Source organism: Asterias amurensis, chromosome 1 (genome assembly GCF_032118995.1).
Source record: "Asterias amurensis chromosome 1, ASM3211899v1".
Lineage (NCBI taxonomy): Eukaryota > Metazoa > Echinodermata > Asteroidea > Forcipulatida > Asteriidae > Asterias > Asterias amurensis.
The window spans coordinates 6,043,212-6,061,567 of record NC_092648.1 but is presented as its reverse complement, the minus strand read 5'-3'; the positions used below and the strand labels follow the sequence as shown (position 1 = coordinate 6,061,567).

At 39.2% G+C, this 18,356-nt stretch overlaps 1 protein-coding gene across 1 annotated transcript in view; it reads left to right on the top strand.

Moving 5' to 3' along the window:
- Window positions 1-101: 101 nt before the first annotated feature.
- Window positions 102-18,356, top strand: part of LOC139944064 (saccharopine dehydrogenase-like oxidoreductase) — a 28,512-nt gene continuing 10,257 nt past the window's right edge. The window contains exons 1-8 of the mRNA XM_071941022.1: window positions 102-446; window positions 4,122-4,228; window positions 9,998-10,078; window positions 13,459-13,588; window positions 14,366-14,415; window positions 15,629-15,759; window positions 16,448-16,565; window positions 17,984-18,103. Coding sequence (XP_071797123.1) covers window positions 257-446; window positions 4,122-4,228; window positions 9,998-10,078; window positions 13,459-13,588; window positions 14,366-14,415; window positions 15,629-15,759; window positions 16,448-16,565; window positions 17,984-18,103 — 927 coding nt within the window. The 5' untranslated portion in view covers window positions 102-256. The remainder of the gene's footprint in view (window positions 447-4,121; window positions 4,229-9,997; window positions 10,079-13,458; window positions 13,589-14,365; window positions 14,416-15,628; window positions 15,760-16,447; window positions 16,566-17,983; window positions 18,104-18,356) is intronic.

Here is an 18,356-nt window from a genome sequence, read left to right as displayed (position 1 = left end):
AGTGTAAATTTTGATCAAAATCACCCACTTCACAATTTTTGGTCACTGGGTGGCGCTGTAATAATATGCTAATGTTGACAACGTGTGATCGAAACAAAAAGGAGAGTACGTGATTTTTTATGTCTGTCTAAATATCCGTCTATCCTAGACTATTCTTGTTCAATATACATGCATCGTACGCATGTTATCTTTTGATATAGAAGCAAACTGATCCAAGCGTGTAAACCCACATGACGTACTGCACATTGTCAACAAAATGGTGACTTCTTCAAGCGATGGTCGCGCCTTTGGTTTAATCGTGTTTGGTGCAAGTGGATTTACCGGTCAGTTTGTGGTGCAAGAGTTAGCCAGGGTCAGCGATGAAGAGCCGGGCTTGACGTGGGCCATAGCTGGTAGAAACCAGGACAAACTTCAAGCGGTATTGAAGGAGGCTGAGAAAGTCACAGGTTAGCCTAATCGTTAAATGATTTACAAATACAACCAACATGCACTGGGGAAAAACAGCTCAGTTTAAGCCAAAATGACGGCTCCTCTTTGTTCATAATAAACAAAGATTGGCTCGAGATTAGTTGTGATAACGTAACCCTCCTCTCGCCGTCGGCAGGAGGGTTACGTTTATCACAACTAGCTCGAGATGAGCTCACATTTAGTTTGTATGGCTGTGTCCGAAAGGGCGACTTTGGCTACACCTACGGCTAGGGCGCGCGCGTCTGCCTATTCTTCAACACTGGTAGGCGCGCTGATCTAGACGTGGCTGTAGCCGAAGTCGTCTTTTCGGACACGGCCTTAGTCAAAATTGAGCCAGTAGTAGTGGCTCATCTTGACTTGAGCCAATCTTTTATTGAGGAACCCACATTTTTGGCTTAAGTCAAACTCAAACCATGGAGGTAGACTGAGCCATATTTGGAAAAGTTTCCGTTTGGCATGGTGCCACCACTTTTTCATTCGATATGAAATAATATAGAACAGTGAGTATCTAATTTACCTCAATGAGATATCCCTTTTTGTAAAAATGAGTAAAAAAGTTGTGGCGTTAGCCGTTATCCCCATATTTTTCCCAAGTGTTTACATGGCATCATGAGAAGCAACATGAAAACAAGGGACCATGTGGGTCCTCTGATGGAAGAAAATGGTGAAGTCATTACAGACGACGTGAGAACAGCTAAGGTGTTAAATGACTATTTCTCATCTGTGTTCACACTTGAACAATTACATAACATACCACATCCCAAGAGGATGTTTGGCGGACCGAACGACAACATGCTCAGAGATGTAGAGGTGACAGCGGAGAACGTTCTCAAAGTGCTAATGAAGTTGAAGCCTGGCAAGGCACCCGGAGTAGATGATATTTATTCTGTGGTTTTAAGGGAAGCTTCGGGCGCGATAGCTGTACCCCTCAGCCAAATTTTCCAGAAGTCCTTGGCAGAAGGAGTGGTTCCACTAGACTGGAGGAGAGCAAACGTCACCCCCATCTTCAAGAAGGGCAAACGTAGTGTAGCAGCAAACTACAGGCCGATCAGTCTAACCTCACAGGTCAGTAAGGTGTTTGAAACCATCCTCCGAGATGCCATCATGGAACACCTGACAGCACACAGATTGATCAGTGATTCACAGCACGGGTTTTTAAGAGGTCGTTCCTGCCTGACCAATTTACTAACTTTTCTGGAGCTTGTAACAAAGACCGTTGATGATGGCAACCCTGTTGATGCAGTGTACCTCGATTTCAGTAAAGCCTTTGATCGAGTTCCACACCAGAGGTTACTGACGAAACTTAGATCACATGGGATAGGTGATTCAACTGCTGCTTGGATTGAGGCATGGCTGTCCGACAGACAACAGAGGGTGGTGGTGAACGGGGCCCAATCGGAGTGGTCAGGAGTTAAAAGCGGTGTCCCCCAAGGTTCTGTTCTTGGCCCGTTGTTGTTCATTATCTACATCAACGACATTGACCAGGATATCTTGAGTTCGGTCCTGAAGTTTGCTGACGACACCAAAGTCTTCAGAAAAGTGAAAACCCCAGCAGATGCTCGCGCTCTTCAGGACGACCTCGATCGCCTTTACCAGTGGTCTGATGACTGGCAAATGTTATTTAATATCGACAAATGCAAGTGCCTCTACTTCGAACATAGTAACATCAAGCACAACTACTCCATTGGTGACAGTATAATTCAGACAGTGAGTGAAGAAAGAGATCTTGGGGTAATCATCCATCAGTCACTAAATGCAAGTACTCACTGTGCGAAGGCAGTCAAAAGCGCATACAGAGCCCTGGGGCTAATCAACAGAACCATTACAAACAAAGACAAAACAATCATCAGACTGAACAAAGAACTGGTTAGACCACACCTAGATTACTGTGTACAGGCGTGGAGGCCTCATCTTCAAAGGGACATTAATAGAAAGAGTTCAAAAGAGAGCATTGCGAATGATTGGAGGTCTATCTCACCTAGACTACGTTGACAGACTCAGGGAAGTGAAATTGACCACCCTGGAGTGCAGGAGGCTGCGAGTAGATCTTATCGAGACCTTTAAGATACTCAGGGGCCTTGAGGGCCTGAACCCTGATCTCTTCTTTGATTTGTCAACCGTGCAGCACAGGGGTCACCAACTTAAACTGTACAAATCAAGATCCAACCTTAACCTCAGGAAGTTCTGGTTTAGCCAGAGAGTGGTCAACTACTGGAACATTCTCCCTCGAAAGGCAATTGAAGCTTCAAGTGTGAACATTTTCAAGGGACATGTGGATAAATTCCTAAAGAACGTCGGGGGGCTCTACATATACTTTTCTAAGCTGTCTGCCCCAGTAACCAGAACCACCGTCTCCGCCCCAGTTGTGTGATGGCGTCGGTGGATTCAAGTAAGTCAAGTAAGTCAAGTAAGTTTATCGCGGTTCAGAACTGCAATGCATTGTGGGTAGGCAGAGGGGGCATTGACAGTGTGCGACGACTGCATGTATATTATGCTATATTTTTGTGTAGCACGCTCTTTCTTGTTGATTTCGGTCGAAATGTGCGCGATCGCCGATATTCAAATGACCATTGGGTCATAATTGGTTGAAATTGGTGTCTTTGGAAAGGCAAATTTGCAAAAGCTTTCCAAATCTGCCATTACTTTTTTTGTAGGAACATGTTTAGGGCTGATAACCTTCTGATCTCTACTTTGACCTTGAATTTGACCTTGTGGATCACGTGGTCTGGAGATGGATTTCTTTGAAAACTTTCCTCCATATGTTTCTCCACAATATAAAAAAAAATGATTTATACGTGTAGGCCTAGTATTTTGTTGCTTGTTTTCAAGCTCAAAGTTGCCATACTTGGCAAAACTATGATAATATTCCTACGTATGCAAAGTAAATTACACGTATCATGATTGCATGATTGTATTGCATACAGAATCAGCATGTTTCTACACTACAAGAAAAGTTGGCTTGTTGAAGTGCAAGTTTTATCCTTTTTTTCTGTCATTGCATTCATAACACTGTACAATTCTTGTGTAGAAATAAAATGAGCAATTTTGATTTCAAAATTTTGGCTGAAGCAAGAACAAGTTCACATGTCTGGATTTAACAAGAGGCCAATCAGTCCACGGTTTCTGTTGCCCTGGTCTTGTCCTTTAAAAGTTTTGTAAAAAAAGTGCCCTTAGCACAAATGGCCTTGCCCTCTCCAAGATGAAGTTCCAGGCCTGCGTTCAAATCATGAGTCACGTCAAGGACAAGCAGCTCTAGTTATTTTGTTTATTATTTGCTTTAAAACAACAGGCCTTGAATTACATGGAGGCCATGACATCCATTGCCTTGGCCTTGGTGCCCCTTCTAAAGTTTCACATAGACTTTAAGATTTTCCAATGGAAGTGCCCTTTTCAAAATGAAAATGGCATTGCCCTCTCAAAGATGAAATTCCAGGCTTGTAACAAATTTGTATACCCCAAAAATCATTTACCAATTTACCCAGTCAGTTTCCCTTGTGGTTTATATTGATATAATTTTGTATACTAGCGCTTTTGATTTTGTTACCTTTCTATTTCTCATATTGAATTATTTTTCCAAAAAGAGTATGGAATAAACGTCATATTAAATTGAATTTAATTGAATTTAGATCTTTGATTTGGCTCTGTTTCTGCAGGTAAAGATTTAAAGGATGTGGGTGTACTGATTGCTAATGTTAACGATCACCAATCCATGGATGATATGTGTGCCCAAGGCAAAGTGTTGCTCAACTGTGTAGGACCGGTGAGTGTTCAACCATCTAGGAAGTCAAATAACATTTACAATTGTTGCACGCTGTGACAGGATCCATTGCGTTTTGTACACACGAGGGGGAAAATGGCACCCGAAGCGAAGCCGAGGGTGCCATTTGCCACCGAGGGTGTTTAAAACCCATGGACCCCAGTCACAGCGTGCAACAATTGTTTTGTTATACCTTGGCAACATTGTTATTCCTCTTCTCAAAGTTCTGTTGTCATCTTCAAACATTATTAAAACGGAGCAATGCATATAGTTCAATCATGGTTTAATAAGCAGACGAACAGTTCAAACAAGAAACAATTCTGCACCTGTTGATCGAACCCGCGTGTGTTTCGCACAGCGCTTGAAATTGACCAACGGCGGGATCGATCAAGGTGATGTGCACTGGTGTACATCACTTTTCATGTTACCCGGCACGCTGTGCATTACGCGTAGCGCGCATCATTAGCCATGATCCATGCGTATTTGTTGCACGGCACATGATTGGTTCTCGACCAATCAAACTTCACAATTTGCACAGAGGTACAACAATAAATTTTGATGTTTCTTTTGAACAGGGGGCTGCATGATACTGTAGTGATCTACCCTAAACCAACTGCAAAGCGTGAGCTAATTACTAAGCGCGAGCGTGCGCGCGGTTGGTTTGGAAGTAAGAATATTGTAATTTTGTAGATTGGGTTTGGGTCCTTCTTCCTCGCGTACGTGCGGAGTAGACTAGTAGTAGGGTCATTCCGTGTCAAATCAACCAATTTTCAGAAAAGTTCCCAGGTGACCCCCTCAGATTTTGATGAAACTTCATCAGAATAATTGGATGTGGCAAAAATGAACACATACAAAAAAGCTAAGTCATACTCCATGTCGTTTTCGAGATATGACCCATTGAAATTTGGTCAAGGCGGCCATTTTGTACTCGCGCGAGACGCGAAAAGTGATTTTTGTGATAATTTCCGACTTTGAAAGCTCATAATTTAGTTATTGTACCAGGTAGAGAGCTCAAATTTGGTATTCCATCTTACTTCTAGCCAAATTTCATGAATCTGCACTCAATTTAAGAGTATCTCCTTTATTTTTTTAGTTATGGTCACCTAAATTAGGCACTTTAATCAGCCAAAAGTGTTTTTTGTGATAATTGGGGTCACCCTGTACTCACATGAAGGGTCAAATGAAACCTATATTCCCTAGTTATTATCTATGGGTGCATGTCTTTACCCATAAGCAATTAAAAGCTCACAAATGCATTCATTCAGAAATAGCATGGACCCAAAGTTGGTTCCAGCCAGAAAAAGGTCAAAAAGACCCGCCCGTCTTGACCCCGGTTGACCCCGCGATCAATTGAAACATTTTTTGAAATTGATACCAGTTGTAGATATATATTATATCTACTTATACACCAATTTTCAGCTTTGGCACTCAACTCCTTCGTGGTGTGGTGCCAATTTGAATATTACATGTTTTTTGGCACATTTTAATGTAATATCATACAGAATACATATACATGTACATTCATGTACACATCTAATACATGGTAATAAATGTTTGAAGCTTATTTTTTCTGGCTAGCAAAAAGTAACATCAATGCATTGGCATTTGTGGTGTCTGCGTGTTACACAAGTACAAATTTTGTTTGAGAAAGTAGTGTTTGCATGTGATACACATTAGAGAAGTATTGTTCTAAAAAAGTAGTGTATGGAAGTAATAATACCAGTGTTTATGCAAATGAGGTGACCATGCGATTGGAAAGTTTAACCAGCATAAAACATGAGGAAACAAAGGGGACTGGGGTTGGGTAAAAACCAGAGAAGAATATGACAGACAGTGAGTGTTAAGTACTGGCATATTTTATTTGTATTGTGTGGTTTGATCCATGTTTCAAGTGAAACTCCACATGGTATATAATGCTGTGGTATGGTTCCATACTGGGGTATTGTTCCAATATTCTGTGTGTCTTATGGGAGATTTTTGCAGCACTTTGAGGTACCTGCCTTAAATTATTTATTGCAGTTGAAAACATGCATCATCAACCCATTTCTAAAAACAATAGTACAAATAAACTTACTTTTTTGCTAGCCAAAAAAAAAAACAGTTACACAAGCTTCAAACATATATTACCATGTATTGTACATGTGTACATGAATGTACATGTATATGTATTCTGTATGATATTACATTAAAATGTGCCCAAAACATATAATATTCAAATTGCCACCACACCATAAAGGAGTTGAGTGCCAAAGCTGAAAATTGGTGTATAAGTAGATATAATATATATCTACAACTGGTATCAATTTCAAAAAACGTTTTAATTGATCGCGGGGTCAACCGGGGTCAAGACGGGCGGGGTCTTTTTGACCTTTTTCTGGCTGGAACCAACTTTGGGTCCATGCTATTTCTGAATGAATGCATTGGTGAGCTTATAATTGCTTATGGGTAAAGACATGCACCCATAGATAATAACTAGGGAATATAGGTTTTATTTGACCCCTCATGCGGGCACAGGGTGACCCCATTTATCACAAAAAACATTTTCGGCTGATTAAAGTGCCTACTTTGGGTGACCATAACTAGAAAATTAAAGGAGATACATTTAAATTGAGTGCAGACTCATGAAATTTGGCAAAAAGTAAGATGGAATACCAAGTTTGAGCTCTCTACCTGGTGCAAAATCTAAGTTATGAGTTTTCAAAGTCGGCAATTATCACAAAAACCACAATTTGCGTCTCGCGCGCGCACAAAATGGCCGCCTTGACCAAATTTCAATGGGTCATATCTCAAAAACGACATGGAGTATGACTTAGCTTTTTTGCATGTGTTCGTTTGCGCCACATCCAATCATTCTGATGAAGTTTCATCAAAATCTGAGGGGGTCACCTGGGGACCACTGGTTGATTTGACACGGAATGACCCAGTAAGTTAATCAGGAGGGCTTGAACTTGAAGTTGACATTGAATTGAACATTGAACTCGAAAGTAAGTTGATGTCACGATAAATGATTTTATTAAGAGTTCTCTTCTCGAACCCTCCTGTTCTCCAGTCTAGCTCAAACTAAACTCTTCTTCTTACATTCCTTTTCTTTATTCCAAACCTTGTTATTAATTATCTTCTAAATCACAATATTCTTAATTCCAAACCAACCGCGCGCACGCTCGCGCTTAGTAATTAGCTCACGCTTTGCAGTTGGTTTAGGGTAGATCACTACAATACTTCACAGAGCAATGCAGTCAATTACCTCCATGTCCCCTGGTCATTGCCTTGGTGCCCTTGATATGCTCCAAAGGAAATTCACAATTTCCTCATAGGGTGCCCTTTACCAAGGAGAAAATGACTTTGCGCACCAAAAATGAAGCATACAGGCCTGAAACAGCAAGAGAAATTTACAAAAATGATTTTGTTGTTCACTGTGTACTCATTGTGTACCCAACAGATAGCCTCCACATGTGAGTGGGAAAAATTTACAAGTCCCTTTACCTTTTGTTAAAATGTTGTAAAATGCCACTGTATTCAATACATATCCAGTGCTACAGTTGTCAACATCCAAAACATCTGATGACATCATTATGACAACAAAAATGGGTCTCTACATTTTCTTATGGGGATGTTTTGGTTCATTCTTGACTTTCAATAATATTAATCAAAACAACCTTGACTGTAACATTTTGACCGACACAAAATTCTATCTTGGAATGTAAAGATGCGTACAAGATGTGTCAAATGTTTCACTGAAATAATTTTACAAGTTGCCGCCATGTTTCACGTTTGATACAAAATACCTGGGGTCGATTTCACAAAGAGTTAGGACTAGTCCTAAGAGATATCAAAAACGTACAGCTAGTCCTAACTTAGGACGAGTAACTCTTCCTAACTCGAGATATGACTATTCTCTCTTTGTGAAATCCACCCCTGTTCACAATACAAAATGTACAATAATGAATATGAGACAAAAAGGTTGAAATGTATTTTTCCCCCCAGAAATTCAGCTGTTATTTTTGTATAATTTGTATTATAATTTTGGGGGCGGATCTATTTAGTCCTATTTAAAAAAAAATAAAAAATAAAAATAGTAAATCAAGATGTTCACAGTTAAATAATTAAAGGTTTAGTAATTTTAAGTTGCATTGCCCGATTTGCGATAAAAGCACCTTTTTTTTCTTATTTTTTTCTCTCTGAATGAATTTTCATAGATGAAGCCGTTTCAAAATCAAAAACATGTACGCAAGTTGTCAATAATGTTCTGCACTGAGCCACGATCAAAGCACAAAGAACAGTCACATGCAAATTATATGGCAAAAAAGGCAATAGGCCTAATCTTTTTTTTTCTAGTCATCAAATTGTGTGATTTTGTTTTTAGACAATATGAAAAATTATATATTTCTTGAATCTACAATGTTCATGCAGATAATATAATGCAGATAATATTTCACTACTCAAAATGAAAATGTAATATTATTAATCTAATCTATGAAGGACAGCTCAGTTATCAAGTTGATTTAAATTTCTTTTCCTCAGCGTGATAGCATTGATAATCAATGATCTATTCAAGTGATAGTCTATGGTCTAGACAATGATGTCATTTCATTGTACCTTGTACCTGTACAAAAACATAGCATGACATTCATGATGCATAATTTACATACATGTAGCTGTAAGTACTTGTACGTGATATACAGGTGTGTTATGCTAATGAATGACACATTTTGTTCCAGTGTAAAATGATTGAGAATCTAAAATAAGCAGTTCCACTGTCAGGGCCTGTTTTCATTTAATTGCTTTATAATAAGCACTAAAAGTAGCTTAGCACAATGTGCTTACATGAAAAAGGTTAGCAGCCCAACTATCATACAGTATGACTTGAAACCTGCTCATTTCTGACAAAGACAAACATGACTAGAGTGGGATTTGAACCAACAACCTCTGGGTTAACAGGCCAGTGCTCTACAAACTGAACTAGCCATCTACCGTAGCCTTATGTTGGTGGTCTCCCTATTTTGTCAATCTTTTTTTAGGGTGCCGATTGTCTATTGCTACATTCCCTGGGTTTTTTTCAGAATAGAGTGAAATGTGACTACATTAATGCCTAAGTTTTGCGTGCATTTCTGTATTGTGTTTAAAGCCATTGGACACTTTCTGAACAGAACAAAAATTAAAAGTTCACAGATTTACAAATAACTTACAGGGTTTACAGAAGGTAATGATGAAATACTTCCCTTGAAATATTATTCCATGAAATGCTTTACTTTTTGAGAAAACATTAAAACAATTATCAATTCTCGATATTGAGAATAACAGACTTATTTTAAACACATGTCAAGACATGGCGAAACGTGCGGAAATAAGGATGGGTCTTCCCGTTATTTTCTTCCGACTCCGATGGCCGATTGAGCCTAAATTTTCTCAGGTTTGTTATTTTATATATAAGTTGTGATACACCAAGTGTGGGCCTTTGGACAATACTGTTTACCGATGTTGTGCGATTGCTTTTATACATGATTCCATAAGCCATTTTGAGCTATGGTGAACCCAATACTATGCCACTACATGTATTAGGTTTGGATAAATCTGTCTGTATAACGCCCAAATGAAACAGTGCACTCCTGTAGGTTCCACCATCTCAAAAACGCTAAAGCCTATATAGTGGATGTACATGTAGAGGATGTATGTTTTTAAAGTCCTTCACTCCAAACTAAAAAGCCTTGTTCGGTGACACAATCTTCTTATTATTGTTTTTAAAAGACACCAATGTATGTTTTTTCTCCACAGTATCGTTTCTATGGTGAACAGGTAGTCAGGGCTTGTGTAGAGAATGGCTGTCATCATGTTGACATAAGTGGTGAACCTCAGGTAATTATTAAACTCAGTCTATAACATTGGTATGACCAGGGCCCAATTTCATAGAGCTGCTTAAGCACAAAATTTTGCTTAAGCAAAAAATTCAGTGCTTAGTAAAATCAGATTACCGGCCAAGACTCAACTCAATTGTTATGCTAAGTAAACAACAGCTAAATACTAGTCATAAGCAATGTATATGGCATGAAATTTTGGCCAGTAACATGTGTAAAATAAGCGAGCTATTTTCGTGCTTAAGCACATTTTTTGCTTAAGCAGCTCTATGAAATTGGCCCCAGGGGTTATAATAATAATAATAATAATACAAAGTCTTATACAGCGTACGTATCTACCAACAAGCTACTCAAGGCACTTAGTATGTATACAATTTACAGAAAGGTAGGTTATTGATGAATTCTGAGACCCAATTGTGTAGCACCTTACAGGGTGTCTCAAAAAAAGATTAGATACAGTGACACTTTTGAAATGGCTAATTCTGGTGGAAAAGGTTTATGTATGGATAGCTTATTGTATGGACTCAACTTTCATACATGTATGACACAAAAAAGTCTGAAAATAATTCATGCCTGGGTGGGCACTGCTCACTTTTTAAAGGGTATGAAAATTAGGTTGCGCAGGAATTAGCCATCCAATTTGTGAGAGGTAGGTCCTTTGGAGCTTACAAAATTGAGTGTGATATGATAAATTCATGATGAATAGCCCAATTGCGCTCCGTGCATCACGTGACCTATAGTGGGTATTGTAAACAAACACAGCGTACTGCATATAAACGTGCGTTAAAAGACATGATTACTGTTGCAATTTTTGGCTCAAAAAAGGACTAAATTCTCGAAATCACTGAAGAATATTCTGGAGTTTGTAACATAAGACCTTACCGGTGGCTGAACAATGCCAGTATGGGTAAACACAGTTCCACCAAATAGGAAATTTCAAGAGAATTTTCACACGATGTCATGTGTTTGTGCACGGAAAGTGTGGTTTTATTCTCAAAAGAAACCTCTTTTGTAGTAGAATACTGGGAACATCAAACAGCAAATGTGATTTAAATCGTTGTCACAATATTCAACTTTATAAAAAGGGCTCCGTTTTTAGTTATATAAGTGTAATTATTTCTTGAAAATACAGCCAATTATGGTCCATCGGTACGAGTCTTCCCATGTCTTTACTGTGCAGCTGTGTTTTTCTATACCCACTATAGGTCACGTGATCACATGTAAACATTGGTAGCGCAATCGGTCTATTGCAACCAGTATGGGTTTGCTGAGTGAATTTTATGGTTTATTAAACCAAACTGCATGAGTGAACAGGAATTGCATTTTTGTATTGCAGCATTGTAACTTTCCCTGGTAGACTTGGTGGTGTGTTCATGGGAGTCAGGATGGGGTGATGGTACATGTTGCAGTTTCCATGTTGCAAACTGTTATTTTTTACATGCGACTTTGAATAAAAACATTCACCCACATTTCAGTTATTGGAAGATTAGTTGAACATCTCATTGATTTACTTAATAACCAGATGGGGATTATGTAAATTTATTATTTGCAAATACGGTTTGTTGAAAAAAAGGAATTTCACAGATGTTGGCTACTTATTCTTCAGGTTACCCATTGACCTGAAGAATAAGTAGCCGACATCTTGGATTGAAGAATAAGTAGCCGACCTCTTGGATTGAATTTTGTAAGCTCCAAAGGACATACACTGTACCTGTTACAAATTGGAAGCCTAATTACTGCGCAACCTAATTTTCATACCCTTTACAAAAGTGAGCAATGCTCACCCAAGCATGAATTATTTTCGGTTTTGTTTAGTGTCAAATGAAAGTTGAGCCCATAAGCTATCCAAACATATATGTCACCATGGATTTGCATTGTGATGTCATTTATTTTCATGCAGTAAGCACCGGAAGGTTAGCATGCCTTTTTATGTGCTTACGGTAAGCATCGCTATGAAATGGAAATACGGTAAACAGTATTGTCCAAGACACACACTTCGTGTATTACAATTTCTATATAAAATAACAAACCTGTGTAAATTTAGGCTCAATCGGTCATCGGAGTCGGGAGAAAATAACCGGAAAACCCACCCTTGTTTCCGCACATTTCGCCGAGTCATGACATGTGTTTAAAATAAATCCGTAATTCCTGATATCGAGAATTGATATTGTTTTAATGTTTTCTCAAAAAGTAAAGCATTTCATGGAATAATATTTCAAGAGAAGTCTTTCATCATTATCTTCTGTAAACCCTGTAGGTTATTTGTAAATCTGTGAACTTTTTCTTTTTTTTCTGTACCGAAAGTGTCCAATGGCTTTAAGCAGCACTATGAAATTGGGCCCTGGTGTTTCTGACCAGCAGAGTGTACTTATTAGGTTTGAGTTCCAGTAGTGACACTTTTGCGCTTGAGCAAGATACATTTACCATAATTGCTATTGTACAAGGATAGTAGTGAATGTAAAAGAACCCAGAACACTTTATCGTGGAAGAGTAGGGGTTCAACCTGTTGTGTTCCTGGTTCGCATACATGTACATGTAGCAAGTACCCTTGTTTACAGGTTTCCTCAGGTTTGTTAGCTAAAGGTATTAAAGTTCACCTAAATGAGGCATCCATGGTTTCATTTCCAGAATATATCATAATAATAAATACAGGTAACTTCAGAATACTGTAACGCCAACAGGTCCTTGTTTGCGTAGAATGCCTAGTAAGGGGCAGTACCTGTGATCTATATGGATAACAAGCTAACCACCTCTGCCCTCCCATTTATCTCTGGGTTGAAAGAAACAATAGTAAAGTGTCTTGCTCAGGGACACAAGTGTCACAACCGGGATTCATACCCACACTATGTGGAACAAAACACCAGCGCTTGAGTTTGCTGCTCTTATCTGTCGGCCACGACACTCCACCATATTTGGCGCTAAAACAGCAACTAATTATAACAATAATAGTGGCTTTTTATATAGCCACATATTCGTCAGTCAGTGAGGCGCTTTAACATACAGTATCCTGCAAGATAATTCATTTGGGACTGCGTTTAAATTATCAGACCTACTCCTTTACATAGCACCTTGGTTTACAAGGTGCTGTGATGCAATGCTGCCAATCAAACCAGGAACACCTAAGCAAACCCTTACTCTTTTCAATAAGTGCACTGGGTTCTTTTATGTGTGTTACACAACACACAGGACCAATGTCTAAAACATTGATTGATAGATAGATTGATTGATTGATTGATTGATTGATTGATAGATAGATTGACTGATGGATAGATAGATTGACTGATTGATTGATTGATTGATTGATAGATTGATTGATAGATAGATTGACTGATGGATAGATAGATTGACTGATTGATTGATTAATTGGCCAATCCATTTCAGTTTCTGGAGGGAATTCATCTGAACTACGATGCAAAGGCCAAAGAGAGCAACGTTATCATTGTTGGTTCTTGTGGATTCGACAGCATCCCAGCTGACATGGGAGTGGTCTTCACCAAGAAGAAATTCCCAGGTATGTCTTTACCCCATGCTTACACCGTGTTTACCCCACGCTTAAACCGTGTTTACCCCACGCTTACACCGTGTTTACCCCGCGCTTACACCGTGTTTACCCCAAGCTTACACCGTGTTTAACACCGTGTTTACCCCATGCTTACACCGTGTTTACCCCAAGCTTACACCGTGTTTACCCCACGCTTACATCGTGTTTACCCCACGCTTACACCGTGTTTACCTTTCTTTAGAAAGGTACAAAGTATCTGACACTTACCTTATTCACCTGAAGCCATCATCACAATAATCTTAAAGGCACTGGACACTATTGATAATTACTCAAAATAATTGTTAGCATAAAAACTTACTTGGTAACAAGCAATGGACAGCTGTTGATAGTATCAAACTTTGTGAGAAACAGCTCCCTCTGAAATAATGAAGTTTTCGAGAATCTTTGTAATTTCTAACTCAAATAATAAAATACTTCAGTTGAAGCCTAAATTATTATGCATCTGAAAGCATGCAAAATAATGCAACAAGGGTGTTGTTCCTTTGCAAATTCAATGACCATTTGAGGCCATTAATGGGAATCATCAGGATTTTAAATTTATGAAACAAAATCTTGAAAAAAAAATTTTTTGCTCACAGTTAATAAACAGAGCTCTCCTAGAAGCAGTTCAAATTGAGCATAATTGGTCTTTACTGGTTGCTTGGTTTCCTTTTCCCTCGGATTTCCACACAATTAGCAAATATTTGTCAAATTTTATTAAAATATTCTTTACTTTCTGATTTATAGGCATTTTGAATACAGTAGAGAGTTTCGTCGCTCTTCAGTCAGGACCTGAGGTAAAGTAAACTCTTTGTTTTGAACCTTCTCCGACAAAAAAGAGATATATAGACGATGTGACCTATGTTTACATTCAAACCGCCCTCTGTTGACAAAACACTGTATACGTCATGTTTCGCTGGGCAAAAAGACGCGTAGTCATGGTAAGATTGCATACACTTTTTAGCTGGCTGCCAAAACACAAAGGTTTTGCCCGGCGGTATGCGTGCGAATCATGTTTTCGAGTGACGTCAGAGGTCACATCGTCTATAAACACAAGAAAAGCAGAACAAAACAAATTGATGACCAAATTGCTTGCGTTAAAAGGTTTGGGTACTTTTTGTACGACACAAAACACAAATGTCCACAGATTTACATGAAACTTCCCTAAAAATATTACCTGCGGAGGTGCTGTAGTTTTTGAGAAATGAATAAAAGTAGTTCGAGAAAAATCACAAAATTATTTTTGTTGAGTGAGACGAAAAGTAATTTAGCATGTACACTAGATTAACAAAAACTCTCCTGAAAACATTGCTCTGTGATTTTTCCTTTTTTCTCAAAAACTTAAAGACTACTGAGGCTGAAACTGCAGCCATCGTTGTCTGCAAATATAAAGCAGTACAACTTCTTGATAAAAGAGAAAAACACCATACATAACTACTGCTACATTGGAAGAAATTATTGTTCATAAAAACCCTGGATTGTTTATCCATTCTGATGTGGTCGAGAGCATGTCACATGGGGGTGTTTAAACAGGTGATATAAACACGACTAGTCCTCTTAAATCGGCTGGCTTTATGTGCTTGGCGCGCAAGATCATGTACGCAAATTTACTTATTCAGAACGCAATAATATAGCTTTTAGTACCAGTGCAGAATCTATTATTACTCATGTGTATACAAACAACCAACGTGTACCAAACATAATTTTGAAGTTTATGAAAAATTCGCTACGATCAGATTGTCTATGATTTTAATTTTGTTTCACTTTTTTTAACAAAAGGGCTTTTATGAATGGGAATAAAACAGAAGTGACTCGTTCTTAAACGGAGCTTTAAAACCTTTCATGGTCGTGGCTGGCGATAAAGGCCTGATCTGGTTTTAAATGGCCGTTTAAGATCTTGTCATTCTTTTATTCCCTAAGTAGACATTATTTATAGTCAAAGCGATACATTTGACAATCCTGACATAAGTAACAGAAGTGTCATTTTCTGTCTGTTCACCTCCTTCTCAGGGTTCTGCAGGTCACTTCACAACGTATCAGTCCGCCATTCACGGCATTGCCCACAGTGACGAACTACCCAAGCTACGCAAAAAGTTTGATTGGAAACCCTTGCCAAAGTACACACCCAAACTAGAAAAGAGGTGAGAAACATTCAAAGCACACTAGTGATAATAATAATGGCTTCTTACAAAGCGCTCATCCATCACTCAGTGATGCTCAAGGCGCTTCAACACTTATTTTCTTGCAAGGTATGTGGGACAACTTTTGAATTATAAGACCTACTTCTTTTACATCGCACCAGTTAATGGTTTACAAGGAGCTGTGGCGCAATATGCTGCCAATCAAACCAGGGCAAACCCCTTCTCTTTTCTGTAAGCGCAATGGGTTTTTTTAACGTGCGTTTAACACACAGGCCCAACAGCTTTTTGTTCCATCCGAAGGACAAAGCATCATGGTTAAGTGACTTGCCTAAGGACACAGGTGCCCCGACTGGGACTCAAACCCACACTCTGCTAATCAGAAACACCAGAGCTTGAGTCCGGTGCTCTTACCCGCTTGACCACGACAAACCATTCTGTGTTCCAGTCAACTCAGTGTTTTTTCCCTGCCTTTCTTTCCTTTCAAGAATGGAGTATCAGGGCTGCAGAGAATTGTTCAAATCTAATTGATTAAGGGAATAAAAGGGTAGCGACGAGTTCTTTAACGGCCGTTTAAAACCGGCAGGGGCGTTGCCGTGTGATAAAGGACCGAGCCGAAGGCGAGGGCCTTTATCGCACGGCAACGCAGTGTTTAATCTCCAATGTTGCTATTTTTTCTCTTCCCCTTCAGAGGAGCTGTTTTCTACAATGAGGAAAGTAAGAAGTGGTGTGTGGTGTTTCCTGGTTCAGATGCATCCGTTGTTAGAAGATCTCAACGATTCATGTATGAGAACAACGATGAACGACCGGTAATACTTTGTCTCATTTTCTCTCCATCATTGGTTAAAAAAAAAAAAGTTTATACTAAGCTGGAAATACCATTAAATGTTGAGTCAACTTTACTTTACCCTTTTAGCGGCCACAAGCATAATGGATTATGATGCTACTCGGCTCAGCTCATCACATTGTGGCCATTGGTTTTTGCAATGTTAGAAATTGGTTTGTGCCATCCAGGCCGATCCTGGTCAGCTTGAACAGCCTGATCATATTGTAGGCTGATGGCGTTGAGGTCGTCTATAACCGTGATATATGTAGGTGTAGCAGACGCTTCAACCCTGACGAAAGGGGTTCAGATGGCTGGTTTAGTGGATTTAAGAAGGCAGCAAGAGGCACCTCAGGTCTTCGGAGAAAAGGGCCAATTAAACCATCTTGTGATTAAAGATGCTATGTCAGATTTTTGGCCGATTTGACCCCAAAATTTTGATTTAAAATTCAATAGGTATTTTGATGGGGGTCGAGAAGGTTACAAGCTTTCATTTGAGCCATTGCTCGAAAAAGTCCGCCAATTATTAGTAGCAGTGAAATAAAGTGCTCAAAATTAGTTTTTGTCGGGATCCCGACAATATATCACGTGACCAATTCTTATGTGTTTTATAAGAAACGTTTTAAATTTTTGTCATGGTTCCTGACCATTAAAAGTAAAAGTTAAATTTTTTTTCGTTAGAGCGGGTGATACTCTTTGAATAACCATTCACTCAAAAAAATCTACTTTTTAATGTTTGGGGCCAAAAATCTGACATAGCATCTTTAAACGAAGACGACTTCACTGCAGGATTGTTGTGGCAGGTGCTATGCAAGTGCGAGCGTACAAGTTATACATAACTACTTCAAAGTTGCTGTAGGCTTATAAAACCAAAACGTTTTATTGCCAATAATTTTAAGAGTGAATACCAAGCGTTTACCTTCCCATAGTAGCGTGTTTGTTTTGACGGTGTGATTACAAAGTTGGTACACCATTCCACCACTGCAGGATGTAGCCCCCAATAAATTTGGACAGACTTCGTGTGACAAGGGTGTTTTTTCTTTCATTATTATCTCGCAACTTCGACAACCAATGGAGCTCAAATATTCACAAGTTTGTTATTTCATGCATATGTTGAGATACACCAAATGAGAAGACTGGTCTTGGACAATTACCAATAGTGTCCAACGTCTTTAACAATAAAAGATTGCAAATAAGATTGAGCAAACAGGTGGGATTTGAGATGTATTTTGAAGAGGTCCGGGTTTATCTGAGAACGGAAGGTAGCAGGAAGAGAGTTCCATAGGGTGGGTGCGCTGAATGCAAAGGCTCTGTTACAGTACGTTTTTGTTCTGTATGGGGTACATGTATAATGTCCACCATACCTCAGAAAGGCTATTGACACTCTTGTAATATTCTCCATAGGTTCAGTACGGTGCTTATGCAGAGGTCGGTGGTTTCTTGACCCTCATGGTCCTTCTCATCTTTGGGATCGTCTTTGCGTTCTTCGCCAAATTCAACTTTGGACGGAAACTCCTGGAGAAGGTGTGTGTGTGTGTATATATTGGTTTTTCATACATTCACTCAGTCGATGCAGAGCATCGGATGATGGCCCTTCAAACACGTTGGTCTTCCATTGCTGTATGCAGCACCTCCCATTGCAGGCCAGAGTACCGGCACAAGGTGTCCACATTGGTGGTGTTTGGTCTGCCACCACAGTAGATCATTGCCATTTGTTACCAGTCAATATCTTACTTTCACAAGAAATAACTCCTGTAGGTGATGACCCCGGGTAAAA